This window comes from Electrophorus electricus, chromosome 4, assembly GCF_041902795.1.
Source record: "Electrophorus electricus isolate QZ-2024a chromosome 4, ASM4190279v1, whole genome shotgun sequence".
NCBI lineage: Eukaryota > Metazoa > Chordata > Actinopteri > Gymnotiformes > Gymnotidae > Electrophorus > Electrophorus electricus.
In genome coordinates, this window is record NC_137500.1 from 6076634 (window position 1) to 6104031 (window position 27398).

Genomic DNA, 27398 nt, shown 5'->3' on the forward strand with positions numbered 1-27398 from the left:
ATTTCACCCTCCTTTCCACTATAGTTTATCTTTTATGGGCGATAAACATAAAACAGCACAAAGGGGTAATGTTCTCTTCTATATTATTACAAAATGACAATAAATTTGAAGGATTATAAATTGTTGAAGGAATTTCACCACCAACTTTGAGATAAGTTTGGTGCAGCTGAAGCCTTCAGTGCTGTCAGACTGCAGGCCTAATGCAGCTTTTTGAGCTTTGGCGTTCAGTCTTCAGTACAATGACGTGGAGAATTCGATTTATTTTTAATCTGATTGGCAAATAAGGATTGTATCCTGCAAGGACAACCCGAGAGACGTGCACTCTGTTCTACTAAAACCCGAGGGGCCTAATCAATAACGGCCTGATCGATAAGAGGGTCTAATCGCTCTCGCAGCCTCACACACCACACAAAGCTACCGTGTACAAGCACCTTCCTGCTATGATAATCATCTTAGCTGGAGGTTAAATGCGCATTTTTTAATCAAAAAAAAATTAGCGGCAAACAAACACGGCAAAACACACTAATGATTAAAACATCTAAACAAGCCGCTTCGCTTGAAAGTGAAGGCGCTACGAAAACACTTTATTGCTCTCGTAAAACGACATTCCCATTCAAACAGACTTTCACTCACTGGCAGTGTGGGGATATGGATGGCAGCATTCTGCGATTATTATGTAATTGGTTTTAGAATGAATGTGATTTGTCTTTTCGTTAAGTAACAAATAAGAAAGGCAAGACTAATAATTTATGCGGCTGTACATATAAGCATATTTATATATTCTCATCATTAGCTCTAAACCAAAGCAGCAGGAAAACATTTGCAAAAACGTTTTGCTTTACCTCCTTTTAAATTAAGGAGACAAAATGTGTCAATCATATGTGAGATCAAATATTTTGGATTATTTAATTTAAAAAAAATTAAAAGGCAGCTCCAAGCATCAACGTGAAGCCTCAGCCGGCAGCGGACTAACTCTGGCCATTAGACTTGTAAGCAAATCCTCATAATGCTCTACTGCTCTCTAGTGGATGACTACAGAAATTGCACTTCTACGTCGATTTTATTACCTAGACATGCATACGCCAGGAAAGTACATGAAAACATTCGAGAGGAAAAAAAAAGTCACCGAAAAATGTTTGTTAGAAATGAAATGCAATTTGTCCACCATGGCACAGATTAATACAGTATCGTCCCTTTATTTATGTGATATATAAAATCACTTAAAAGTGTTACACATGTGGTTGTCTACAGTATATGTTTCCAAGACACAGTGCATTGCTGTGTGTCCAGTTTAAGAGATTATAAAGAGAATATCCATGAAGCTAGAATGACAGATGAGTCTGGGTGTCCAATAGGGCCAGAGACAGTGCAGTCTGGGACATGGAGCTTCACAACAGCAGAGCCAGCTGGAGGACGCGTGTCCTGGTCCATTCTAGTCGTCTCCCGCACACAGACCCAGCAGGACTTTCTGATAGTCTCCTTTAGTGTGCTCCTGCAGAGAGAGACTCATTCAAAAGGGCACGAATAGAGGTACTCGAAAACCCATTAGGAGGCACTTGTTGAGGCATAGTGCATATCTAGGCAAAGTTCCTCTGTTCCTTTGTTTGAAATGGTTGTAACAGTAAGGAATGCAGTATTTGTCCTGCAAAGCACTGCCAATAGAAATGGACTGGCACTGTGCACAGAATACTGCAAATGGATTATTTTGGAAACTTACAATGATGGTCTGGTAGAGAGACTTCCCAAACTGGGCCTTAAACTCAGTCCTTATCTTCTTCAGGTCCACCTCACAGCGCGACACTATGATCCTGGTTACCACTTTCTCCTTGGCTCCCTTGCTCTGAAACACACACACACAAAGACTTCTGCTGTGTGATGCAACCTCAGTGAAACCTTTCTGCTGTATCAGCACGACATTACAGAAAGGTGAACTTTTAAACATTTTTCTTTCCAACTCGTGAAAGTTTTTCAAAGGAAAGGAGAAACAGAATGAAATACAATTACCTTCATGGCGTCATTGAGTTTGCTGGCAAAATAAAGCTGTTTGTTTTCAAAGCACTGAACTACAATGGAAAGGTTTGGAGACATGAGAGACTGCATGTTCACAGAAAAAGGCCTTACTTCTCTAGATCATGTTGATTCCATGTTGAAATGACAAAATTAGAGCAAATAATGTTTCTCTTTAGAAAACATGGTGTTGCAAAAATCTGTTTACCTTAAACTATTTTATTTCAATGGAATACCAATATTCTGAGAGATTTTTTTTTCAGCATCTTGAAAAGACCAATAACCATCTTTATGCATAATTGAATGGTAGTGAGCAAGTCTAACCCAGGGTGAGGAAGGATTTCTCCAGGTCTCCTTTCACCTCCTTCCTGATGCTCTCCTGCATATCATAGGGACTGTAGCTCTTGTATCTCTCAAACACTGGAGAGGAACAGATGTGGCGGTCACACTCTCACACTACACAGAAGAGCAGCGCATCACTGGTGTTACTAAAGAAAAGGCAAAACGCCAGAGACTCAGGCACCTTTCTGCAGATGAGGGATGCTTCTCTCTGTGAAGATGGTGATCCACGTTTTGACATCGGTGCCTTTCCGCTTCACACCAGCTTCATACAGAGCCTGGGAGAAAGAGATTACACAGCAGTCAATCTCTCATACGCCTCTGCCATTGTTTAGACCGCGTTTAACATTAAAAGGTGACGTTACACCAATAAGCTGTAAAGGCTAAAAATGATGCCTTTTTCAGGATTTCAGAGTCTAGTGGACTGTATTAAATTTTAAATGTATTGAAGGTGTTGACTTAGAAACATTCTAATGAAGCAGTAATATCCTATTGTTTGGATAAGGGTAATAAATGACAGAGTCATGTCATGACTTACCCGGGCATCTTCATCAATTTTCTCATAGTCAACAACACTGCTTGGCTCAGCCCGCTTGACCTGTTAAGAAATCAGCCGAGTTAAGGTGATCGTTAAAAACATCTTCAGTTCAGAAGCAAGAGCTCCTGTTTAAATATGCAAAGAAACTAAACAAATTTACATTTGAACTCCTAACTTCACTATTTCCATATAACAAGCTGTGTGCGGGACTAGGCCTCCATCGTGATCAGAAGACCAACGGTGACTCGCCTGGACTAGAGCGATCAGCAGCTTGGCGAATTCTCCTGAGGTGTCTCCAGCCACGTCCTTCTCCAGGTCCTTCTTGAACACTGCAGAGAAACACATTGACTGGCAGGTCTTCTCACTTACTTTACATGAGCCAGGTTCCATCTGCAGCACCTATCAGACTTACGTTCTTTATACACTTTCTTAATCTCTATCAGCTCTGCATTGCTTCTAGAGCACAGGATCTCGATCAGGCTCTCCTCATCTGTTCCCAGACCCTGCGCGTGAGCGCGCACACACACACACACACACACACACACACACACAGTGTAGGGGTGTTGGCATATGCACTTCATCCTGGGTGTCCGTGTTGTCTTTAGGCTGATTGTACCTTTATAGAGGCCTTGATCTCAGAAGCATCATACTGAGCAGTGCTCTTCATTAATCCCAAAATTACAGTCTCCAGTGAGCCAGACAGCGCCCCCTTCAGAGCAGAAATCATATCCTGCAGAAAGGAGATTTAGGGCTTTAACCTCAGTGCTAACATTGCTACAGAAAACAGTCAATGCTAACAACAGTTCAACATTTACAAATTTACAAACATGCTTGTAACATCTTTGCAAAAAACAAAACGAAACTATATTCTGACCTTCTTGGCTCTCTTCTCATATGCAAACGCAATTTCTCGTCTTTGGCCATATGTCCGTTTGGTAAGGACCTGAATAATGGTCTGTTCGTCCACGCCTAGGATGTATAGAGTATGTGTACGTATGCGTAGATAGATTGATAAATATTTTATCAAGGCAATATTTCATCACATTGTAAATTGGTCTTTTGGGCTGGCATAGAGAGTGGAGAACAGTGCTGAGCATGTCGGCGGATGATTACTGTAGCCACAAAGACCTCACCCAGAAAACTTTCCATATCCCATCGCAGAGCTTCCCGGCAGGATGATGACTCACCAGCAGTGTTGATTTTGACCGCCGTTTGTTAAAGCACACATGCCTTCAGCAAGTTGGCTCTGGTGAGCACAGCGTGTGTGTACCCTTAAACTGCCTGGTCTTAAAGTAGTTGCGGTTCTTCACAAGAAGGCAACCAGAGGGAAGGTAACCCCCTTCTTACCTTTTGTTTTGATAGCAGTCTCAATTCTAGCAGCATCTTTGTCAGGATCGAAGTCAGGTACAGGGACCACAGTGGGGTATGTTGGCTCACTGGACTAAGACATGCGACAGACGTGTTCCAAAATTAATGGGGCATTAATTAGACATAAATTGCACATGTGCACAATATAACAGGTCAAATATACAAACTCGATACCTTAACGTGGGACAGAAACGGGGCAAAAATACCTACCCCGTGTTGAGAAAGCTTACCCCGAAATTAAGTGTGAGTTGACCCAGAAACTCACTGACCATCATCTTGCACCTCCTATAAGGAACAATGCACGACAGTTAGCAACAAATATCATTACTGACAATAATGCTGCCCTGTGATGTACTGAGTCACAGTGTTGTGCAATGCAGTTGAAGAAAGCAAAGGTTATTTTTCGCTCGAGGGAGGACAAGCCCACAGTCTGCGGCTAGCTCTTCCTACAGAACCCGTCTCCCGATGCCGCGTGGAGGGGGTGGATGGGGGTGGGGGTGGAGGGGGGCTGACGCACACACGGGTGGGTCAGCGAGCGTCATGTGGCGATGACCAGAAATCAAAAGAGGAAGAAAGAGAAGAAGAAAAAAAATCTCAGGTGCTCAAAATCTCGTTCAGTCTGGCAGGCTGAGAAACTACACAACTAAAGCTGGACAAGAACAAGATGGCTTTGTTTAGTGGGCTCGAGAAATACAGATCTTCTGCTGACTCACGGCGAGAGAGTTGTCGATGCATTTCTGTGCCAAAGGCTGTGATTAGCAGCAGTGAGTGTAAAGGCACACCCCTGAGAGAGCAGTGGGGAGACGATCGCTGCGAACTCGCCCACAGGTCGTAACTCCACAGCTGGACACTTTGAACAGAATCAGAGGTGCCTTTACTAATAGATGTTAGCCCTTCTAATTAGACCACTGCAGCTGACAGAAGAGGTCAGAGTGCAGGAATGGTATTTACAAGGTTGCCAGTGAAACTTTCTAAACCCCCCAGTACTTAATCCCACTTTATTTTAGTGACTGTGGTTTCATAGTTAGCTGCAAGTTCTTAGTTTTGACTTACCTAAGTGAGCAGTAACGCGATGATGCCTAGAAGAGTCTCAGCGACGTGGAGTGAAATGGGTGTGGTGGTTAAATACCAGGGTCACTGCCAGTTCTGCCTTTCCACAGGAGCTCCTCCTGCTCCCAGCTCCTCCTCCACTCACTGGCCAGACAGTTTGCACTTAAAGTACAACCACACGCTGGAATGCTTATTTCAAAGTTGATTATAGGCTCAAGAACAGCAAGCTCTCAAGAAATAAACATGTTTCTACCATATCAGCAAGAGAGCAACACTAGGCACAAAGACTAATAACGATGTACTCCCTGACTCTACGACAAACTGTGCTTGCATTGTTCTGATGTGTCACGCCTGGGGCCAGTTACCAGACTCAGATTACCAAAACCAGCCATGAGGGCTTGTTTAAAGAACCTCAGTCCCACCAAGACGAAGCTAAAGTGCCATGAATCAGCAAGTAGAACCTCAGGAAGGCAATGGAACCAATTTTCAAACTTATGAATCTGTGCAGAGCATCACCACTCTCACCCTGAGTTACTTTTCATATTGCATATATTTATTAGATTTGAAATTTAAAAAAAATAAAAATGCATGAAATGTTAAATTAAAAATGTTATTTTACAAATTAAAAAATACAAACCAAACTTTTATAAACTCTAAGAAAAGAACAATGATAAACTATAATCTGTCAAAAGACAGTGAATAAATAGGTCAAAGGTAAATATTTTAAGTAATTTAAGTCATACTCTCAGGAACCAAAGTATTAAAAATATTCCCATTATAATTTAAGCATGTTGACTTGAGCACAATACCAAACAATCTGAACATTTGGAAAAAATGTAGCGCCATCAAATACCCAGGCAAGTTTCACTTTATTTATATTTTCAACAAATGACTTTTTCCTCTACTTTCAGTGAAACAGCTGCTCTTACTCCAGCATTTCCCAGATTAGTCCTACTCTGCTCCTGCTGCACCTACTCCAAGTCCGACCACCTTCAGTGGATTCTAGTTTTCATTGCTCTTCTGGTTGCTGTGCACATCCTTCCTCACTTTGGTCTTCATGTTCTCAGTCCATGTCCCTTTCTGGGAGGCACGTTTCCACATCTGTGTCTTTCTCTTCTTCTTCTTCTTTTTCTTCTTCTTCTGACCTTGCCCAGGGGCTCCCGTGTTGCTCTGGGTCCCTTGTTTGGGGCCTGCTGTGGTCTTACTCTGCTTGGCTCCTTTACCAGCTCCTGCCTTTAGGAGTGAGTGACAGTTAGAGAGAGAGCGAGAGGGGAAATAGTGGTCTTATACTCATCTGAGAAAACAGCAGCACACGTTTTCCAGTTTCTTAACTCAAGCCAGGCTGAAGTGACTACGTCCAAAGGTTATTTGTGGAGGGGCAATAACGGTAATGACCGGATGTGCTGCAGCAGGCCAACGAGTTTAACACAGGGCTAAAGGCTAGGCTCTGGCAGAACAGATTACACGCCATACTTTCACCGTGTACCCATGATGTCACAGAAATGGGGTGCGTTGTATTTGGCTGAGGAAGGTGACGGGCGAGTTCTGCTTGATACAGAGTTTTACCCAAGGGCAGGCTGTAGCAGTGATCAAAGTGCTGAACAGGAACACTTTTTTCACTGGCCTGGCAAGAAACGCATGTCATGAATAGGGGTGTGTGTGTGTGTAACTCCAGGGGCTTTTCTGTCCAGCCTTCAAAAGTAACAATGTGATATAATGCGGGAAGAAGGTGTGGCCGTGATCCCCGGGGGGGGGGGGGGGGGGGGGGGGGGTTGGAGGCTCAATCGAGCTGTTCCAGGAATGCTCTGGAGTACGTTAGTAACTGACACACTTATGGGCAGTATGGTGGAGGGCTTCGGACACACCTCAAGCAGTAGCCCTTCATACCAATGCTAAGTTATGTGCCTGAATGATGCATGCAAATGGGACTGACTACAAATATTCAAATATTTTCAAGGTCTCTTCACTATTGGGAAAGAATGGCAAACAACAGACAATGGTCTCAGGACATCTTAGAGCTTAGCTATGTGTACAAGTGTGTGGCTTAGTCAAACTCTGCCTGCATATTTTAAGAATACCTATAAAAAAAAACAAAAAACAAAAAAAACATTTCTTTAAAAGGATATCAACGGATTGATGACAGAGGATAACGAGAAATATGGTTGATAATTTCCTATCCTTCCTGAACTGAAAAGGAGTCTACAGCTCACCCTACCTTGGGTTGGCGTGGGGGGAACGTGCAGGGTGCTCTCCTGTGTTTTATGTGGAAGGGCATGAGGTGGAGAGGGTCCAGGGGCAGCCAGGACAGCCTGCCGTCTGCGGGGAGCACGGGCAGGCCGGCGTGCGCCGCCCGCAGGTCGTAGGCGCTGCGACTGGGCTTCTTGCCGTCAGTGGCTTTGAAGACGGTCACGAAGGCCTCGCCCGGTTTGTGGCCCAGCAGGTACCTACCCTCCTGTAAGCTGGAGCGGGGGGTGGAGGTTACACTGTTTCAGGGAAAACATCCAGCTGTAAACTGACATCCAACAAGCATGGCGACTGGTTTAATTTGTGATCTTGTAAATCATTCATATGCCAAGAATGTTGACAATGTTGTTTTAGTGTTTCTTATTATTAATAAAGACAGCACCAATCTGAAACGTGTACTCTTATTAAATAATTGTTTTAATGACAAATCAAAATTTTTTTTTTTTTTTTTTTTTTTTTATAAAAGAGGACAGACTGCTGTGGGGTGGCGGCTTATGATAAGTGACAAATGACAGACCAAAACGAACACGAGACTGATTGTGAAACATGCATTTCACCACAAACCCAGTTTGGCTGCATGCTAGAGATTACACATCTATTCACTCCTTAAGTTCCACAGTCCAGAGAGGGACCGAGTAGCTCGTTTTCGCGTTTTCTCAAGAAATAAAAACATTGGTTATCTTGAATTGTTAGTCGTTAGAGAACGGGAATTCCGAAGGGTAGAGCGGGCAGCTCTGGGTGACGAGGGCATGTTTTTCCAGCCCACCACTAAGCAGCAGACCTACCGATCGGTGAGGTTGCTCGCTCACATTAGCTCAACGTTCCTGTTCTAGCACCTTCCTGCAATGTTCAAGCAACGTTCCTGTCCAACGTTCTTCGCCAACCGCTGCAAAACGCAACAGGGTGAGCCTCCGCGCGGGACTGGCTACAGTGGGAAACGTGAGCGGACACTGCGCGCTACGTGGCGCACGAGATGAACATAAACGCTTAGGGGAGGAAAAACAAAAAACAAAAACCGTGAGCTCACCTCATGACCTTCTTCAGTATGTGGTAGAGTGTGTTCAAGCACCTGGCTGGCCTGCAAAGCAAACGAATAGACGCAACCCAATCACGAGTGTTACACAAGCACATCTGTAAAACCTGAACACCTCTGAAGGCATCACCGTGTTCATCTCCGTGCGCCAACACACACTCGGGGCGAGGGAAGGTCATTTGAAGACGTGCGGGGAGCTACAATCTGCATACCTGAAATCACAGGACGTGTTCTGGATCCAGTCAGCCGGGAGCTCTTGCAGCTGCACTACCTTTGATGTGCGTGCATTGATCCGTCCTACACACAAACAGACACGCACACACACACACGTAAGGAGTGTTCATATTACCATATGCTTTTTCATGCTGCTCTGCTGTGGAGCTGAGGCTGGCATGCTGCTAGACTCCAGCCCATTGTGGGACTGCATGAGGCGATAAGGGCTGAGCAGGCTGGGTGATCTGAACACACCTGCCTCTACATGCTCCACGATCCACTGAGCGGCGGGAAACTTTCCCATGACGCAACCCAATACTAGACAAACAAATTAATTGCAGGTTGCCTTTATATCCCGACCCGGGTTTTCCCGGAAGGTGCAAGCCATGACTATTCACTTTCACTTCACAACCGATCATCAGTGGCAGTTCAAATCTCTTATTTGCAGCGAGACGTGATGCAGAACTCAACTCAAGCCTCTCTGGCCCAGAGTTTAGCGTGCAATTTAGCACAAGACTACGATTTAGGCTAGACGATCTAATATTTGAAGAGATCAAGTCTGCTGGGCCCATCAAAACTTCAGAAAGTTGTAACGGACACTGATACAAAAGGGCTGGGCTCCAGGCCTCGCGACCAGCTAGAGCTCAGCACCCTCACACAATGGCGCGGGGCGACGGCATTCAAATGCCAGGGTGTAAATCCTTCTAAAGCCTCGGCCAAGTATGCACCAGAAGAGGAGAGGGAGAACAAGGCCATGCAGGCAATCTCCGAGGACGAGCCCTGGCCTGGACCCGCGAGAAGACCAGATTCTTCTGCCAAGCAGAAGGAATCTCAGCTTGGAAAAGTGAGGACGAGAGCACCGCATTCTTTGAACAGTTCAGTTATTCACTCTCGGCTTTTGCCTTCTGTGGTGAACCGAGTCAGATCAAAAACGAGTGAAGTCAGGTTCTCTTGACACGTTATTTTTCACACGAATGTTTCCATTCTAAATGAGCAATACAACAATGTCTATACTTCTCATACTCAAGATTAAGCCTAAAGTGTGTTGGACTAGAATGTACAAACAAAGCCAATTACCAGCACTGTGTTAAGTCCCTCAAACAAGCAAAAACCTGCCAGAGAATCAGCAAGCCAGCTGGCTGCTGCAGAGAGAGCGAGCGAGTGAGAGAGCGAGCGAGCAAGAGCGATCGAGAGAGAGCTGACAAAGCAAGAGCACGAAGAAAGCAAGAAGGAAAAATTCTCTTCCCCCTCCAGTTGCTACCCACTCTGAAGTTATAATGAAGGTAGCTATGGTAACAGGAACTCCAAACAGAAATGATGGCCATGTGAGTCATGCGAGAGGCACGCAGCCTCAGTAGGGGGAGGTGGCTCCACCTCTGCCCTGTTCTCACTGACTATGCAGCAATCCTCATCTAAGCTTGGGGAACAGTACTTGTTTATGGTAACCTTCAGTTGCATTTACATTACCTTCACATTTACGGCATTTAGCTGAGGATTTTATCCAAAGCGACTTGCATTTATGAGTGAACACAATGTTAACTGAGCAATTGAGGGTTAAGGGCCTTGCTCTGAGGCCCAACATTGGCAACTTGGCAGCAGTGGGGCTTGAACTGGCAACCTTCTGATTACTTGTCATGTACCGTAACCACTCAGCTACCACCGCCAACTTGATAAATAATCAGCAGTCCTAAGCAGGTTTCATGACTGACATATAAACACTTGTATGATTACTTGAATTCTAACACAATGCAAGACTTCCGAGATCCAGTTCTAGTTAAAGATGTCACAACTGCAGGAGGCCATTGTGCGGTGTGTGTAGTATATGTGTGTGCGCGCTGGCCAACATTCTACAGCGTACCTATGAATGAGACCGTGCTGGAGTGGAGTTGTTGCTCGGCCCACAGTTGGCATGCCTCGCTGTGAGTCAGGCTCTCACCTCCGTAACACAGCTGGTACTCCAGCTTGGGCAGCACGTGGACGGGCACCGCCTTCACCAACACACACCGCACACACATCGTTATTCCACACATGGGTCAGCCGTGACACACACACGTTCACTACAGAGCAAGTTGGACGCTGGGGAATAAAGGTACACCTGTGTGCTAACCCACGCGCAATGTTGGTATGTAATCTTGTTACACAGTACCATACTGTAGTGGACTTTATCACAGGGGCCTGTGCTGCAAACTAAACTACAGGCTGGTTTCCCAGACCAAGATTAGAATCATATCTAGACTAAAAAAAAAAAAAAGTTCAAGACTATGGCTTCAAGACTAGGCTTAATAACATATACAGTAAATCAGCCCTACAAAGTTAAACTCATGTTAAACATTTCAGAAGGCTCTGAATGTGCGCGCGCGTGAACTTGTGACTGAAAGCATTACAATCTGCAGATATTCTGATATGACCCAATAACAGGATCTAGGCTACGGGACAGTGAAGTAGGAGTGTGTTGACACAGAGGGAGTGGGGGATATGACACAGTGACCTGCTGGTAGAAACCTGGCTGTTCTCCTCCAGTACTGGAGCTGAAAGCTTCAGGAAACGTGCGTGCGTGTGTGTGTGTGTGTGTGTGTGTGTGTGTGTGTGTGTGTGTGTGGTGTATGTGTGTGTCGCTCACCCTGAACACGTGCAGGTCGTGCCTGGGGTGCGCGATGTGCACGCTGCTGCGGACCATCAGCAGTACGTCCTGCAGGCTGTAAAGCTTGTAGAGCAGGCTGGCCTCGGCCGGGGGCTCGTAGTCGCTCTCGTCCTCGCCACTCACCTGCAGCTCCGCCCGCAGTAGCCCTGCCGAGACGAGAGGCGAGACCCGTCAGCACACGCCTCCACAGCATGGCGCCACGCTTCAACGCCGCCACGGATAGCAAAGGACCAAAAAAAAAAAAAAAAAGTTAAAGGAAAATGGACGAGAACGTATGTTTACACTAGGAAGCGACAGAGCTACAGGTGACCGTTAATTTCCTGCCTGCACTTCTGATCTGTTGATTCTCAAAAGCTTTTAGACGAAATATATATAACTGCAGTTTCAACTTGTACAGTACAACTTGATAAATACCGATGAATGCCACCTCCTAATATGAATGTAAAGGGGTGTGTGTGTGTGTGCACTGACTTGTCCTCTGCGCAGTGGGCTTGGGGGGGGCAGGAGCACAGGTCTCCTCCTGCAGGCCTTCTCCGGACTCCAGGTAGGAGGAGACGCAGGGCTTGACCAGGGACGTAGGGTGGTTGCTGCCTCGGCCCGCGGGCCCGCGGCACTCGGCCGGGTTCTGCGTTTTCGGCAGCTCCAGGCCCTTACTTGGAGCGGCCTTCAGCATGGCGTCCTGCATGCGCAGGATCTGCCCGAGCTGGTCGCAGTGCCCAGAGACTCTGGGCCTCTTAGTTCCCCTCTTGCCACCTCTGGCAGGGCTCGTGGGAGTCGTTGGCCCGGTCAGTTCTGAAGCCTTCTCACCGAGGGACAGTGCCATGCTGTCGGCAGGGCTCTCCGGAGCCGCCAGTATCGCCTGGCTCTTCTTTGCAGGGCCCTCCAGCAGGGATTCTGGGTAATCGATAACGAGGTGTTCCTCGTCCGAATCTGCGCTCTGAAGCGAAGAGGTGACGGAGCAGTGCCTTACCCGCTTGGCCGGTGGCCGGTCCAGTGTGGAGTGATCCTCGACAGTGCTTGGAGGAGACCTGGTGGACCCAACATTCAGAGGGGTATCGGCGCACTTCTCCGTGAAGCCCTCCTCAGCAGCAGCCTGGGCTGCTTCTGTTTGAACTTCCTCTTCCGCTGGTGTGGAGGCTGCTGAAGAAAAGTCCCACGATCCTTCAGTCCCGGGTTGGGAGCTTGGCTGCTCTTCCAAGTCTGCTTTAGGTGTAGATAATCCCAGCTTTCCAATTGTAGAAGGTGTCTGAGGCTCATTCTGGTCAGCCAAGTCCGCATTATGTGTAGATAATCCCAGCTTTCCGTTTGTAGAAGGTGCTTTAGGCTCACTCTGGTCCTTTGCTCTCTTACAAGGCTGACAAGACTCTCCAAATGACTCCAAGTCGGTTACGTCCACCTCGAAGTCTAAGCCGGTACTGTCAAATGAAACGACTGTCCTAGAACCATTTTCCTAAGAGAGAAGAAAACATATAATAAATGAATAAATAAATAATTATATATCAAATTAAATAGAATTAACTCCTACTCATTTTTAAAACAGTGGCTCTCTGTGGATATTTTAGACGCGCCGTTTCCAACATCCACTGTAAATGAGTACAAAAAACTAGTCAAATTTGACTCACTGAAGTAAAGGGTTACCTTTTGGTCAAAGTCCACTTTATTGGCGTAGTCCTCCGATGTAAGGAAAAACACGGGATTCGAGCCCGTCTTCTTGTACGCCAGTTTCACGCTCTCCTCGTGAAAGAGCAGATTTCTCTCCCTCCAGGTCACTTCCGTCTTCAGCAGAGGAGGGTCGATGTACGCCGTCTTACTCTCGCGTCTACCTGTAGAGTAACAAAATCACGTCACACGGCAAAGTCTTTGAAACACTCAGACCTTTGTCGGGTTGGCGGAGACACGCGGATTATAGGGCCAAAGGCTGCGGAAAGCTCCTCCCTCTCCCGCCGTTCACTTTAACCCAGACTGGCAGCTCCCATGCCTCGGCGCAGCCCGCGTCGTTGTTCACGAGCTGAAGGAAAGCCTCCTTGGCCAGGCAGACGTGTGGCTCATAGGTAGCACTGAGCTTCTCTGCGTTTGTATCACTGCTGATAGCCTGTGGAGCAGAAGAGGGACAATATCGCCCTCTGGTGGGTATTTCGCCAAAACTGGTTTGTCTCTTCCAGGTGAAAATGAAAAGGAATACCAGAGAGAATAAGCACGTACGGTGTGCAAACGCCGGGCCTTTTCACACGGGGAAATGACATCTGAAAGGGAGTCACAATCCACAGTCAGCTGTGTGTCTTCCGCCAGCATTCTTTTTTCCACCATCTCTATGTTGCCCTAAAAAGAAAACATCAGAATCAAATGAGTAAAAAACAAAACGAAACAAAACTCGTAAAACAATTCCAACATTGGCAGTCGTACCATTGCAAGCAGCTGTTTTTCAAAGTTGAGAGAAATGTCTGAAACAAACTTCCCTCCGGTCAAACTAGTGATTTCTTGGATAGTGTAAACCTGTGGATGGGTCTTCATATGGTCCAAACAGGCTTTAAAATATTCCTGTCAGTCAGGGGTAAAAAAGAAAGAAAAAGAAGTCATTAAATACTCATGAGACACAACCAAAGGGCACAGAGACATGATTTCAGCTGTAGCTTTCTGAAGACCAGGCCCTGTACCTCAGAGTAGCGGGAGGCTCCAGAGGGTAAGCGCTTGTAAGCATCAGCACATACTTTGGAGACATCCTGCAAGTAGTTCATAAACTCTGCTACCTCCTTGTTCACTTTTTCCATTAGAGGCTGTTTTGTTTTTTTTTTTAAGAAAAGGGAAAAAATATTTATATTCGCCTGCCAGATAAAGAGCTCTGAAAGGCATAAATTCAGATGAATGTGGCCTGGGTCAGTCAGAGTAAAGGCTTGCCTGCGGCGCTGTGTGGTAGTTTCTGGTTTTCAGCAACTGTATGTAAGTCGTTCTTTCTTGGATGTTGAGAGAAGAGTAGCGGGGATAGGGTACTTCTGGGTCAGGAAAGCCTTCCGGTGCCTTGCTCACAGAGGGGCTATTCCCACAGTCAGTAGGAGTTTGACTGCAGTCAGATGTAGGTCCATCAGAACTCTGGTTGTTCCTGGTGTTGGTCTGTGGTGTGGTTTGCTTGGTTTTGGTGGACTTTGGTTCTGAAAAGGGACCACCTGGTCTTGTCTTACTTTCTTCTTTCACTTTAACCTTTGCATCGGGACTATAAGGGCAAAGTATTGCTTCATTAGTCCAATGAACATAATGTATTATATTAATGTATTATTTCATGTTACATTAATACAGGAATAAAAGGTAAGGAAGTAATGTTTTGTACAACTGAGTACCCACTTGATCATTAATTAGCCTGTTTAATTTTTATCAGGACACAAATTGCATTATATTATTTAGTAAATGTTTTCCAGAGGATAATCAACAAAGTCCTAAAATTACTCTGCAGATATGGCCATTTAAACTCTAAATGTTGTTGTCTGAGGGACGTTGGCGCCGATAGTGTCTTTGCTGAACAATGACACGTCTAAGTGACAGTGGCAATCTCGTCTTGTAGATGACCTGCTTTTTATTGGTATGGGTTACACTCATTATTTGACTGATTGGTTCATTCTCATGAACTCCACACTGCTCAGTACAGAATTGGGAACAGGTCTCATTGGATTTGGCATTTTTTAATGAAGCCAGGTTAGAAAAAAACCAAAAACAAACCAATTAGAAGTAGTTCTAACAGCTACAATTGTTCACAAACCTTTAGTTAGACGTTGGGTTCATGAACAAGCCTTTGTGAGCAACAACTGACATACACCGCACGTTTATTTGCAGTCAAGATAAAACACCAGAATGCAAGGAGAGAAAAAAAATTCCTCTACTGCCATTTAGTGGAGAAAATTATCCTCAGAAAAAGGAAAAAGAAAAAAGAAAAAGTGGCAACTGGAGAAAGCGCTGCAACGTCGCCGCAGCGAGCACGGCTCCGCGCGCACTTACCTCCGCGAGGCAGCCCAGAGCTCCTGCACCGTGGGCGCGAGCGAGAACCTGTCCAGCACGTCTTTGGAAAACGGAGCCCACGCGCTGACGGGAGGCTCGTCCCTGCGCGAGCCCACAGACACGCGTCACACGCTAAAAGAGCGCGGATCGCACAGCAAACAGCTCAAAGGATAATGGGAGCCGTTATTTAACCTCGGCTCAAACTACACTACAAGACAAACTCAGGAACATGACTTAGCTTAGCGCCCCGTTATATACATGCGACATAAGTCGAAGTATTATTATTATTATTGGCACTAGTTAGGTGAAGGGAAAACAGGACTCACCACTGCGGCTCCATGCCTTAGAATGACACAGGACTGCGTTAGCCGGCTAGCTAACAGACATCCACCACCACCTTACTGCCGAAGGAGTGCTGCAGTAAGGATCGGCCGTGCGGACACAAGCGAGGCGCTCAGGGTTCCGCACTAACAGCCTCCGAAGGTTTTAAAGAATTAACATCGCTCTCCACTCAAAATCATGGACGTAAATGTCCAAAGTATACAGCATTATTATTATTATTATTACTAATAATAATAATAATAATAATAATAATAATAATAATAATAATAATACCGCATAATTGTTAACCTCAATTAAGACACGCAGTAAATAAGAGCCCATTACAAGCGGTAAATTTTATTATGGGATACCAGCACATAAAGCACATCTAAAATCGATGTGTCCAATGCACTTTTAATAAAGGTAATATTAAAGGTACAGTTTCTAAGTACAATATAACAACATTCATATTAGAATGAAAAGTATTTAAAAGACAACATTAAATTTCTTATTTTTCTTTACAGCTGTATTTACAAAATGAATCAAAATACTTATTTTCATATTTAAGAATCAGACAAAGAGAAGGAGCAAAACTACTATTGTGAAGACACTACCTCCTAAAGAGAGTTCAAAAGAGGTGAATAAAAAGGTACGTGATCGTCTGTCCCCATTTTAATATCAGTAGCAAACGTGTGACGTAAAAATTGGTGACAACCACAAACTGGTTTCGGCATTTTTCCCACAGTTTATGCTGCCTACATGTGGAGTAAAACCCAGCCCAACCCCAGTCCCTCCCCTTGAGCTCACATTTAACAGACAACAGGAAAGAAATCCAAACGTGTATTATGCATATTTTACATACACATATGAATACTTAAAATACAATGCATTAGTCATTTGTTTGTAATAATGAACATAAATTGGAACCATCATAAAACAAGAGGAAACAGAGTGGATGGTTGATTATCTGTCTTTTCCCCTGCTTTACACATACCCAAACCCGACTCTGCAATAAAACGCTTCGTCATTCAGGGCTTTAATCAGCCTGCGACTGATCAAATCAGGACGCATGTCTGATTATTACAAAAATGTTAGCTATGCAGCACAAAAGAAAAGGAGAGAGGGGGGAGAACGCAGACCACACACAGCCAGAAAAGGTTCGCCAAATGAAACAAACATTCAAGACACTGCAAGAGGCAGGAAAATGTTTACACAGTCATAAGCAAACAAGAAAATATCAGTTACATAAAAGACAGCATGAGAGAACTAGGGAACACAGGATAGATAAAAGCCACCTACATGTGCAAACACGTTATCATTTGAGTACAGGGTTGAACAGTGAAAATAAGAACAACAGCTAAATATAATTTCTGCATCCCAGACCACTGAGAGGCACTCAGTGTAGTTTATGTATTATTGCGAATATAGTTTTCATACTTGCTACAGAGAGAAAATGAGAAGTTTTATTAGAATGAACCTACAACTGGCAATTTCAGTTTCTCGTACATTTAACACTGAACCAGTGTGCCTGTGCTAAGTTCTTATGACGGTGAGTTGATGCACGTTAGTTTGGAGAATGTAAAGGCATATGAAGGTGGTCTTCAAAACCTCCTGTACAGGCGAAATCAAAATGAAAAAAGGCAAAACGCTGTTGTCCTCAAATCCTGCATCTAAGATCCTTTCCAGAGTAGGACACTCGGAAGAGTAACAGTAGCCAGTGTGTTTGCAGATTTGAACGCCAACAATCCCAGCCAGTGGTTCTCACAATCAAAACAATCAACACCATACTGTTTTTTTTCCTTTAGCTCAATCTCTTCACTATCGTGACAAATCAAAAATGGTTAATAGCATCTTAATCCGATGATGCTGCTTTTACTTATAGTCTTAAAGTGAGAAGAAAGAAGCTGTACCCCAAGACTAGCACACTGATACAGGTACTTGCTGGGTATTTAAAATCATTTTACCACTATCATTATCTTTATCATTACCCTTATTACTGATTGAGTCCTAATATTAATAATGCATCAATACTTGGTGAAATGAATGGACTAATCAAGTGGCCTAATCTATGAATCAAGAATTTTTGTTCACAGAAGTAACTTACCTAGCACCACACATCAGTTCAACACAAAATTAATGCCAGCACACTCTACCTCTATCAAACTAACTCTAAAAGAGAGTATACTAAAAACAGAGATACTGTACAGCGTGATGTATTCAATAAACAGATCAATATTTGCACTGAGTAGGTCTTAATAGCGGTATTTTCTTCTTACCTATACAGACAGAAGTTTATCTCTATACATGTGATCAATAATAACATTAAATATTGTAAATTAAAAGCAGAACGGAGACGGAGAGAGAAAGAGTGAAATTAGCTGTACAGTCTACGGGCCATATGACGTTCTTAGTTCTCCACCTGGGAACAGAACTGGTCAAATATACACAACAAAAATGATAATGAGAGAACCAGGAAAAGAAGACAACGAAAAAAGCAATAGAATGTTATAAATAAGGGGTGTATTTACATGCAGGCGTCCTACGCACAAAGATGAGTAATTATATACCATATATATATTATTGCTTGACATTCAATTATGGCTAAAATTCTTTTTGTTTGTTTGTTTGTTTTTTTTCCTTTTTCTTCTGTATTCTAAAACTTATCTCACTTTTAATAAGTGTATTAGCTGTGCTTTTGGAGGAACAGACCAAAACAATTCACATTTAAATAGATGAAAATGGGAAGCTGTGGTAAGCGTTTTATATCACTTTCACCTTCAAAATCACAATGGCCTCACAAGCATGACATCACACGTGCTCCATTTCTAGGATTTTGGATATTGTTGGATGGCTTTGGCAGTGTAAGTGCCTTCACTAAGGATCACAGATTCAGAAGGGTGGTGAACTGTAAACTCGTTTGGTTATTTGTGACTGCATAGGCCCTTTGATGTCAGATTTGCATAATCTAGTTATGAATACAAGTGAACAGTGAGGTGCGTTGCGTCATGCTTGTACAGCCTCCTTGCTGGGTTCAAGCTCAGAGCTACTAAAACTGTGGGAACTCCTGGGAAAACGAAGATATCCATAGACCATATCCTTCATCAACTCAGCCTGTTGCCCTCATCTACTTTATTAAAGCCTTGTCTGGGATTTCATGTGTGCACAGACACACAGCCACACGCACGCACACACGCACCAACATTTATCATATTGCTTCTATTTCAAATCAACAAGGAGGGTAGAAACTACAGATTAAGCATACTGTTTTACAAAACGATAAAAAGGACACATTTTATGGATCATCGGATGCTTCAGTAACAATAAGAGCAATTATCTGTACATCAAGATGTCAATACCACACATTTAGTTATGGTTTAGTACCTTTGCTTTGATTGGAAAAAAAATTATTTAAAGTACTTCTTTAGAGCCTGTATTGCTTATAATACCTAATACAAACTATATGAAAAAAAAAATCTTGCTATGGTAGAACAAATTCATTACAGTTTTATGGTGCAACTCTATTATTGTAACTGACTTTAGGACACATCAATATGGATAAAGTGGGCTGGAAAAAAAAAAAGACAACAGTCTTGTATCAAAGCTTGTTCAAAGGGAACTCCACAGCAGTGGCTACCCCGTAGAAACCCGTATTAGTGACGCACTACAAATTCCTGGCTCATGGGCAGAAACTGCTAGTGGAGCGAATTGTAGAAGAGGTATTTGGCACACAGATTCAACACAACACGAGTGACGATCAGAGCATTCCCCATCCAGACGAAAGGGTGACGTTACATCTCATTGCTTTGTAGGCGATTTTGTGACCTTGGACTCTGCTTTCCACAGAACTGATCAACTGTGTGGTGTTATTAAACGTTTGTTTACCATTTTTTCATACCGAAGCACGTCTGCAGTAAAAAGTGGCGAATTAGATTATTTGAAGAGACACACGTGGGAAGGACTGTGAAAAATATGGACAAACTGAAAGTGAGTGAAGAAATCTCCTTTTCTTGATGTGATCTTAAGTGGTGGTTCACTATTTCTTTACTGGAATACGAGATTAGTACTCAGGCACACTGACCACAGAGGCGCGTCTAAGAACTGAAATCAAACCTCGACAACAGCAAAAGGTACGTTGCTACGTTTCAGAAATGGTCTGCCCCAGCACCTGCACTAAAGCATCTCCCTGAGCATTCAAGTCTATGAACTGCCAATTCAAAAGGATCAAGAAAACTTCAGTTGGATTGTCATTCACAGTTTGACAAACGTTCCTATGCAGGATTTTTTTAAATTCCTCTGACCATTAATATTTCAAATGCATTGCACCGCATAACAGAAGATGCCTATTGAAATATGTAATTTATGGTAATGAAATTCTGTCTTCTTTTTGTATAGGCTTTTGTGTGTAATGTCACACTAACAAGCCATGTTGACCCTGGCGATATAAAGGGACTGTGATGTACTGAGAACATGAATATGGGAAATTAATAGACGACAGGACCAATGTGCAAGAAACTGCCATAAACTGGGATGAGTTCCAAGATGATCTGTTCAGTGGCGATAACCTACCTATCAGAACATAAAAATGCCATATCCTTCTCTCATTATCTCACGAGACGAATGACTTAAGTCAGAGTTAGGAGGACAACTCTTCCCTGAGGAAAATAGGACTTAGTATACTGTACACATATTATGAAGAAATGAGGGGGAATAAATAAACAAACAAACACGCACTACATTAAAATATTGATTTGGAGCCACCCAATAAGAAAAGCTTGCTGTTCAGAAGAAGCGTTTGTTATCAGGGTCATCGGAGTGGTGTTTCCGGATCGTACGTGGATTTTAGAATAGTCACGTCTTAGTTTAACTGGAATGTTACAACACAAACTTTTGCGGACTTACTAAACATAGGAAACCACTATGGCACGTTCAACAGGCTTCAATTCACTCAACACACAAGAAATAGGTACAGGGGAAAACTGCACTAATACTACCATTGTTTTGTTTGCCAACAAAACATAAAAACACAACAGTTCTAATTATTGCAGGGTTAAGTGCTATATAATCTCACGTTCTTCGTCTCCCTCTCTGTCGTTCAGCTTATCCACTGTACAAATTACAAAAATAGAACTTTTACTACCAGACAAGGCTTTGAATATTTCATCCTCTGTTTTATCCTAACTAGCTGTCATCATAGCTGGGCAAAGGCTTCTTCAGAGAGGCTGCCTGAAAACGGTGGGGGGGGGCCAAACACGGCGTCTCTTCTACAAGTCCAGACTGGGCCGTACGGGAGAGCGGTGTGGACGCGTGGAGAGCAGTCTGCCTGCTGTACCAGTCAGACACTTAAAAAGACACCGTAGCTGGATTTAGACCCAGCCCTTATTAAAGTCATCTTTCCCCGTCATCCCTAATCATCCACAGCACAGTCTCGGAGCTTCAACACTGATGTGCTGCTGCTTCTCTCTGGGCTTAAACTGGGCTGATTGTTTAAGCTTTCCAAAACCCCCACAAATCTCCCCTTCAAAAACATGGAGCGCAGATGCGTGATTAATGTCTACTGTTATTCAAAGCATGTTCCGAATAAAGATAATGCTTAGATGCATGTGACGACGCGCTGACCATTTTTGAGAAGAAGATTCCCCATGGGTTTGGAAGGCTTAAACAATTGCCCTGCTGGTCTCGGTGTTCCAGCTCAGTGAGAAGCTCGGGAGAGGAACGCTGTGTCTCAGCCCTAGGACTGTCAGTGAGGTTCCGCTATATGTGATTATAAATGAGGTGAAATACCTATTTTAGTAAGGCATGGGCTGAAAAATAGCAAACCTATCCTTTAACCCATTGGTAAAATATCTTTGAAGATACTGACATGAGCTGTAATGTGGACTGTGCACCACTAGATGGCACCATTTGATAGTGCATGTCTTGGACCAGGGGTGTCAGGAAACAAGTTAAATTTTCCATTTTAAACCCTGTGCCTGCCATCTATAGGTTTCTGGAATTTATTTTGAACAAAGAATGTGCTTGGCATTTGTCCTTAAATACATGCTAAGCATGAGTGGAGAAAAAAAAAAAATTATATATATATATATATATATATATATATATATATTATATATATAATTTTTTATCCCCCCCCCCCCCGGTGTTTTTATTGTGAGAGGGATGTTAGCAACTACTTTAGGTTCAATTCACAATTTTCTCTATTTATATCGGTTTCAGACAAATAATACCTGGTTAAGTGGATAAATGGTGAGTACTGGCAGTGATATTCTTCCTCACAATTATGCAGCTCAGCACGAGTGGAAATATCAAAACACAGATACATAAAGATGCTGACCAAGGATCAGAAAAAACCCTGTTCGCACATCCTGTAGCCTGCGAGTGTTCAAACAGAACTAACGTGAAAACTGCTTTGCAGCTCACCATGCCTCTCTGTTAGCCTTTATCCAGCATCCACCTCGCCCTCACACACGCACTCGCACGCCCAGCGCTGTAGGAGCGTCGAACACGTAGCCTTTGCAACTCTGTGGTTTTCACTTGTATTTCTTTTTGCACATGCAACACATCACTAGGTAAATATACAAGTCTTAAATTAAAGAAAGGTGCAAATAAAAGTGCCTTATCAATTTCAACAATTAAGAATAGTCTAGCTACTAATATCATACATGTTATTTAAAATAGATTCTATAAACATTACTTTTTTGTATAGTAAGTACTTATGACCGTATACCCTGTAGCACATTAGAAATCAGGTGGAATGGACTCTTGCATTGTGGCGGTGCACTCAGTCACCTGTCCAGGCAAGGACTTAATAGCAGATGGCCTTACGTGATATCACTAAGCAACCATGATGAATGGAGTCTTCCACAGCTAAAAGTAATTTTGCGTTTTTTAAAAACTAGAATTACCAGAATTCTACTTATTTTTCCTTTTTTTTTTTAAATGTAATTTTTTCTTTTTTTTTTTTGACGATTGTCCTTAGAAAGTTGCCGCTTCGTGTCACCCCATGCCGACGGCTCCGCGTACCCCGATCTCTCTCTCTCTCTCTGCTTGCTTCTTTCCTCGCTGTGACGATCTCTTGCACCGCCCACCTGCAACGCGAGCAGTCGTCTTACCCGCAGGATTCCGAGCGGACACGTGCGTCCTGCAGGCCATGAGCCCATACCCCACTACAGTATGGACATATGGACGTCTCTGAAATCATAAGGGTTGTACCGAAAGGATTCGCTGGCTTGTTTTAGTTCATATCTGAGTTATGCACTTTTTCCACAAATCAAACCCGAAGCGAAGCTCGCGCGCCACGTCCCAGGTTGTTGGCCTACTTTGCAAATAAGTCAATGTAAAGGTTTCAATAGGATGCCCTCTCCAGATTGTATTCCTGCTTGGTTGTTCTCCTTGCTGCTCATTGGGAATCACGATGAGACTGTTTTATGCGTGGGGACTTTGGGCTGAGGCAGGAAGAGAGAAGGAGAGAAAACAAGTCTCTTTATCTTCTTGGACTTTCCCCATGGCCCCTCCCAAACCCACCTGGGTCGAAAAGGAAGGGAGGAACTTTGCAAGTCCGGCCCTGAAATCAATGCCACCTTCACTTTAACCCCCTCCCGCCCAAATCAAAACAGCAACAATAACAAAAAAAAAAAAAAAAAATAATAATCCAGAAATAAAACCAAACCAAAACAAAAAACAAACAACAACAGCAAAAAAAAAAAAGCAAAAAAAAAGCAAAAAAAAACAAAAAAGCAAAAAAAGTGAGTTGTTTGTGCAGCAGGTTAGCTGTCCTGGTGTGTGTCTGTAAGCATGTATTGTGTATGTGTGTGTGCGCGAGCGTGTGTGTGTTTGTGTGGGCATGTGTTTGTGTACGCGTGTGTATGTGTGCAGGGCACTGGTAAAGTGTCTCAGATTCATGCTCGACATTCCCCGCGGCGCTGTCGACCCTCCGGGGCAGGGGCCAGGCGGCGGGCCCACTAGCCGTCCACGGGCATGGACTGCTCAAAGTCCGATCCAAAGAGCTCCTTGTACAGGGGGGGGAAGTGGGCACGCACAATGTCCGGGTATACTGCTTTGAAAGCAGTCAGCTTCTCTGTATGTCTGCTACACAGCGCTCGCAGGGTCGACACTTTGCATATCAACTGCAGGGCAGGGGAGAGGGAGAGAGAGAGAGGGGGGGGGGGGGATAAGGAATTGGAAGAGGGGACACAGACAGGTGTGTTATTGTGATTCATGAGGGGAGACTGGAGACGTAGATGGGAGGAAGAGGAGGGTAGTCTGACGCTGGCCCTGCTCCTTCATCCCTCTGGCAAGCCCGTGCCCTCTCACACACTCCGTATCCTGAAAGACTTCACAAAGACTGCGAGAGCACAGATGGGCCTGCAGGTTTATTTGCTAGCCAAGCTGTCAACTCATATATAGTTGTAGTAGATTAAACTACAAATTCATTCATTTCTAGGAAGAGTAGGAAGAAATATTACTGCCTCAGTTGGACGTGTACGACGCGTCTTTCTTCAAGCGATAATCAGCTAATGTTCAAATGACTGTGCTTTGCACCTGTCTTTGTGCTCTTGGTGCCCTTTCCACGGTTTTGGTGGTGTGAATGTGAGTGTGTATGAATTATGACTGCTGGACTCTCACGGGTTCCCTGTGTGCGCGCCCACACGCGCGTGTGTGTCCGTGCACGTACGGAACCACTGTAAGCATGGCACCCTCATGTATTTCTCATGTCTAATGGTGTAATGGAGTGAATGTGTGTGTGTGTGTGTGTGTGTGTGTGTGTTATTCATTCATTCATTACCTTTGTCAGTATGCCATCCTCTCTGTGGTTCTTCTGTAGGACATGTTGAAGAGCCAGCTGGATCTTCTGTTGCAGTTTCTCTACCTTCACCTTCTCCTGGAGCCAAGAGCGGTCTGATCACACACACACACACGCGCGCGCACCCACACACAAGCAAACAAGCACACACCCGGAGACAACAAGCTCATGATGAAGAAGTCTGCTGCGCAAAACGGAGATGACGGAACAGCCCCGTGCGCAGGTGACGCGGCAGCACACCGGCCTCCCACCAGGGCTGCTCGAAATTGAAAAGACATCGTGTTTCTTTGAGACCTTCAGAGACAGAGACTGCACGAGGAGATTACCCTGACTGTGAGACATGGGGACTGTGAGACATCCCAAAGCCTGTGTGCGTGCGTGCGTGCGTGGAGGTTCTGAGCTCTGGTGTAGTGGGGACTGGGTTGCTCTGACTGCTTTAGAACTCTGTAGGGGCTGTTAGCTCGGCTCCTACCTGCAGACATCAACACAAATGCGGAGAAAAGGGCGAGCTCATCCTCAGACAGGTGCATAGTACACAAGTTTTTCCCGAACTCGAAGACAGAGCTGATCAAGTCGTCACAGCCTGCCGGGGGGGAGAGAAAGGTGTCAAGCAAACTCTTGATCTTTAGCATAGAAAATGTATACACACACACACACACACGCACACACACACACACAACAGTGTCTTCCATTCTACTACAGGTGTTTCTTCCTCATTTTGACCCTCACACTAATCCTGCTTTGGCAGATGAGTCCTGTTAAACAACTATGACTGGGGTCACTGACGAGACTTTTGGTAAAATCATAGAAAGGAGGGGTTCATGCGCACGCACACACACACACACACACACACACACACACACACGGTTGTCAAGGCAGAGGAGCAGAAGGAACATCTAGGCTGCTGCTCTCTCAAAGGCATGGAGGATGGAGACTGCCTTGTTTAGCGGGCCACCCGCGTTACACAGAATAAAAAACTACTGTTACTACATCACTGAGGAGGTCCACACCAGCGCACGCACAGAGATGCATTAATATAAACACAAAACACACACACACACACACACACACACACACACACACACTTTCCCTCCACTCTCCCTGCACATTTGTATTCATTCTGGCATTTACATAGCATCCTGCCTCCAAAGGCCTTTGTATGCACAGAAGGAACTAGAGTGGAAGGGCTTTCCTGAAGTCGCAGCATTCAAACCTAAATGTTATTTGCTTACACTGGAGAGATCCAGCGCTTGGTTTATGACTGTATGGATTGCCGGCTTGGTAAAGGTCTCACGAAATAAGCTAGGTTCAGTACGAGCTATGTCTCTGAACGCAGAAGTATTTGGACAGCTCACGGAGACGTCCTCCTTCAGCAGGAGAAGTAGGCCTGATGTACATGTAGGAGTCTGTCGGTCTGAGTTTGTGTGTGTTTGTGCTCGCGTCTGCTTGTGCATTTCAGGGAAGCTGTATCTGATCTGTCAGTCACGTAATTAAAGTGATGGTTTCTCGGTTCACTGCTACGTCTTTGTAGGAGAAAACACGAGAGAAGGTAAAAGCGTGAAGAAACAAAGCATAAATACCATGCATCAGAAAAAAGACACACAGAAATGCACTCAGCAGATTCCACCTACCTAATGACTTAAACACATCAGGGCCGGCGTACTTTCCATCAAAATAGACTGTGTTGTTTTGAGGGTCGAAGGCACGGCACATTCTGACAAACACCACCTCCAAAGAGCCTAGAAACGGGCACCAAACACCAGCATGAGATGTTAGCAACCCGAAATACTGTGGCAGGCAACGCTATGACTCATACTCTGTGCTGACTGGACCTGTAACGGACGAGGCTCTTTGACAACCCACAGATCCTTCCTTCTAGTTTATGACTCAACGGTTAAATGTGTGAATTTTGGCCACTTTCCCATCTAGATAAGGTCACTGTTTCTAAAACAGTGAACATGTAGACCACTAAAATCCTCTTAAGAAGAGGATTTCTATGTTGACTGCAGGCTCCCACTGTGTGTGTGTGTGTGTGTGTGTGTGTGTGTGTGACTCAGGCTGTGCCGTTGCGTTGCCGTCGTGAGTAATTCTGCATTTGCTGAGAACTGGATTAGGAGGTAAACACGGCATAATGAAAGCCATAACGAAGCTTTAGGGAGATGCCACTGGTTTAAAGCGTCACATCAGGCATGGGATCCATGTCAGCATGTCATTATTAATACTGGGATTTGGACTCGTGCAGTGGATAGCAGTTTCCTGTGGAATATTGGGCAATATACTGGGAATACTGAAGAATATATTGGGAGTAACAGGGAGTCCTAATTAGTTAGGTGCTACGTTCACACTTACCACATTTCTGCAGTTAAATCAGCTATGACCACAGTTACGAACGCAAAACTGGTCTGGAGTCAGTGCGACGGGCCGGTTCATGCCGCAGTACCTGCTTTGAGCAGCACGATCTGATCGTTCTGGCAGAGCTCCATGAAGCCGTCGATGCGCTTGGCGAACTCCACCACGTACTGGATGGCCTCTGTGATTTTAATGGCACACAGCTGCCACATGACTTCTCTGGGCTGGGGGAGGAGAACGCAAGCAGAGTTAACCGAGTCAGGGCGCCCCCTACACGCACGGAACCGCGTCTAATGTGGTCCGTGCACAAGCGGTTACCTGGACAGTGCTATAAATGACCTGAGGTCTGGTCTGTTCTAATCTACTCTGGCCGAGGTGTTTTTTGTGCGTGCAGGATTTTCAGATGGATAATCAGAAAAGCTGGTGGCAGATTAGCTGTTAGAGACAAACTGTTTCCTTTAAACAGATATACACAAGTTTACTGTCCTTAGCCAGATGAAACATGAAATAC

At 44.5% G+C, this 27398-nt stretch overlaps 3 protein-coding genes across 6 annotated transcripts in view; all 3 read right to left on the reverse strand.

Annotated features, from left to right (window-relative positions):
* Window positions 1-1172: 1172 nt before the first annotated feature.
* On the reverse strand, window positions 1173-5446 carry LOC113573178 (annexin A2). Of its 2 annotated transcripts, none has more exons than XM_035523741.2 (13): window positions 5306-5446; window positions 4483-4537; window positions 4232-4325; window positions 3759-3853; window positions 3501-3614; window positions 3297-3387; window positions 3134-3213; window positions 2885-2944; window positions 2531-2624; window positions 2332-2427; window positions 2005-2063; window positions 1718-1840; window positions 1173-1492 (listed from the first exon to the last, which is right to left on the reverse strand). In XM_035523741.2, the coding sequence occupies exons 2-13, from the start codon at window positions 4525-4527 to the stop codon at window positions 1433-1435; spliced, it is 1011 nt and encodes a 336-aa protein (XP_035379634.1). In that variant the 5' UTR covers window positions 4528-4537; window positions 5306-5446; the 3' UTR covers window positions 1173-1432. The 2 variants fall into 2 exon arrangements, with proteins under 2 accessions (XP_035379634.1, XP_081568118.1); XM_081711992.1 differs by lacking the exon at window positions 5306-5446 and adding an exon at window positions 4966-5108.
* A 10-nt stretch (window positions 5447-5456) lies between these two features.
* On the reverse strand, window positions 5457-15848 carry ice2 (interactor of little elongator complex ELL subunit 2). The gene is made up of 15 exons (XM_081711991.1): window positions 15744-15848; window positions 15418-15519; window positions 14329-14641; window positions 14088-14207; window positions 13837-13971; window positions 13636-13752; window positions 13368-13525; window positions 13072-13255; window positions 11905-12883; window positions 11413-11579; window positions 10651-10780; window positions 8792-8876; window positions 8574-8624; window positions 7518-7761; window positions 5457-6535 (listed from the first exon to the last, which is right to left on the reverse strand). Exons 1-15 carry the CDS (start codon window positions 15755-15757, stop codon window positions 6305-6307), a joined length of 3030 nt encoding a protein of 1009 aa, XP_081568117.1. The 5' UTR covers window positions 15758-15848; the 3' UTR covers window positions 5457-6304.
* A 226-nt stretch (window positions 15849-16074) lies between these two features.
* roraa (RAR-related orphan receptor A, paralog a) overlaps window positions 16075-27398 on the reverse strand; it is a 193516-nt gene continuing 182192 nt past the window's right edge. For 2 of the 3 annotated variants that reach the window (XM_035523641.2, XM_035523642.2), the window contains 5 exons: window positions 26979-27111; window positions 26170-26277; window positions 25011-25121; window positions 24521-24633; window positions 16075-23861 (listed from right to left, as the gene is read on the reverse strand). In XM_035523641.2, coding sequence (XP_035379534.1) covers window positions 23697-23861; window positions 24521-24633; window positions 25011-25121; window positions 26170-26277; window positions 26979-27111 — 630 coding nt within the window. In that variant the 3' untranslated portion in view covers window positions 16075-23696. The remainder of the gene's footprint in view (window positions 23862-24520; window positions 24634-25010; window positions 25122-26169; window positions 26278-26978; window positions 27112-27398) is intronic. The other variant, XM_081711993.1, reaches the window with a different exon arrangement.

Coding starts and splice junctions, on each gene's coding strand:
- ice2 (XM_081711991.1), bottom strand. Junction 8,877..10,650: donor CAGCACGGTCTCATTCATAG/GTACGCTGTAGA, acceptor GTTTGTGTGTAG/GACGGATCAATGCACGCACA. Junction 6,536..7,517: donor TCCCCCCACGCCAACCCAAG/GTAGGGTGAGCT, acceptor TCACTCCTAAAG/GCAGGAGCTGGTAAAGGAGC.
- LOC113573178 (XM_035523741.2), bottom strand. CDS start 4,527: ATGATGGTCAGTGAGTTTCTGGGTCAACTCACACTTAATTTCGGG. Junction 2,064..2,331: donor GAAATCCTTCCTCACCCTGG/GTTAGACTTGCT, acceptor TTTCCATTGTAG/TTCAGTGCTTTGAAAACAAA. Junction 1,493..1,717: donor CTCTCTACCAGACCATCATT/GTAAGTTTCCAA, acceptor CTCTCTCTGCAG/GAGCACACTAAAGGAGACTA.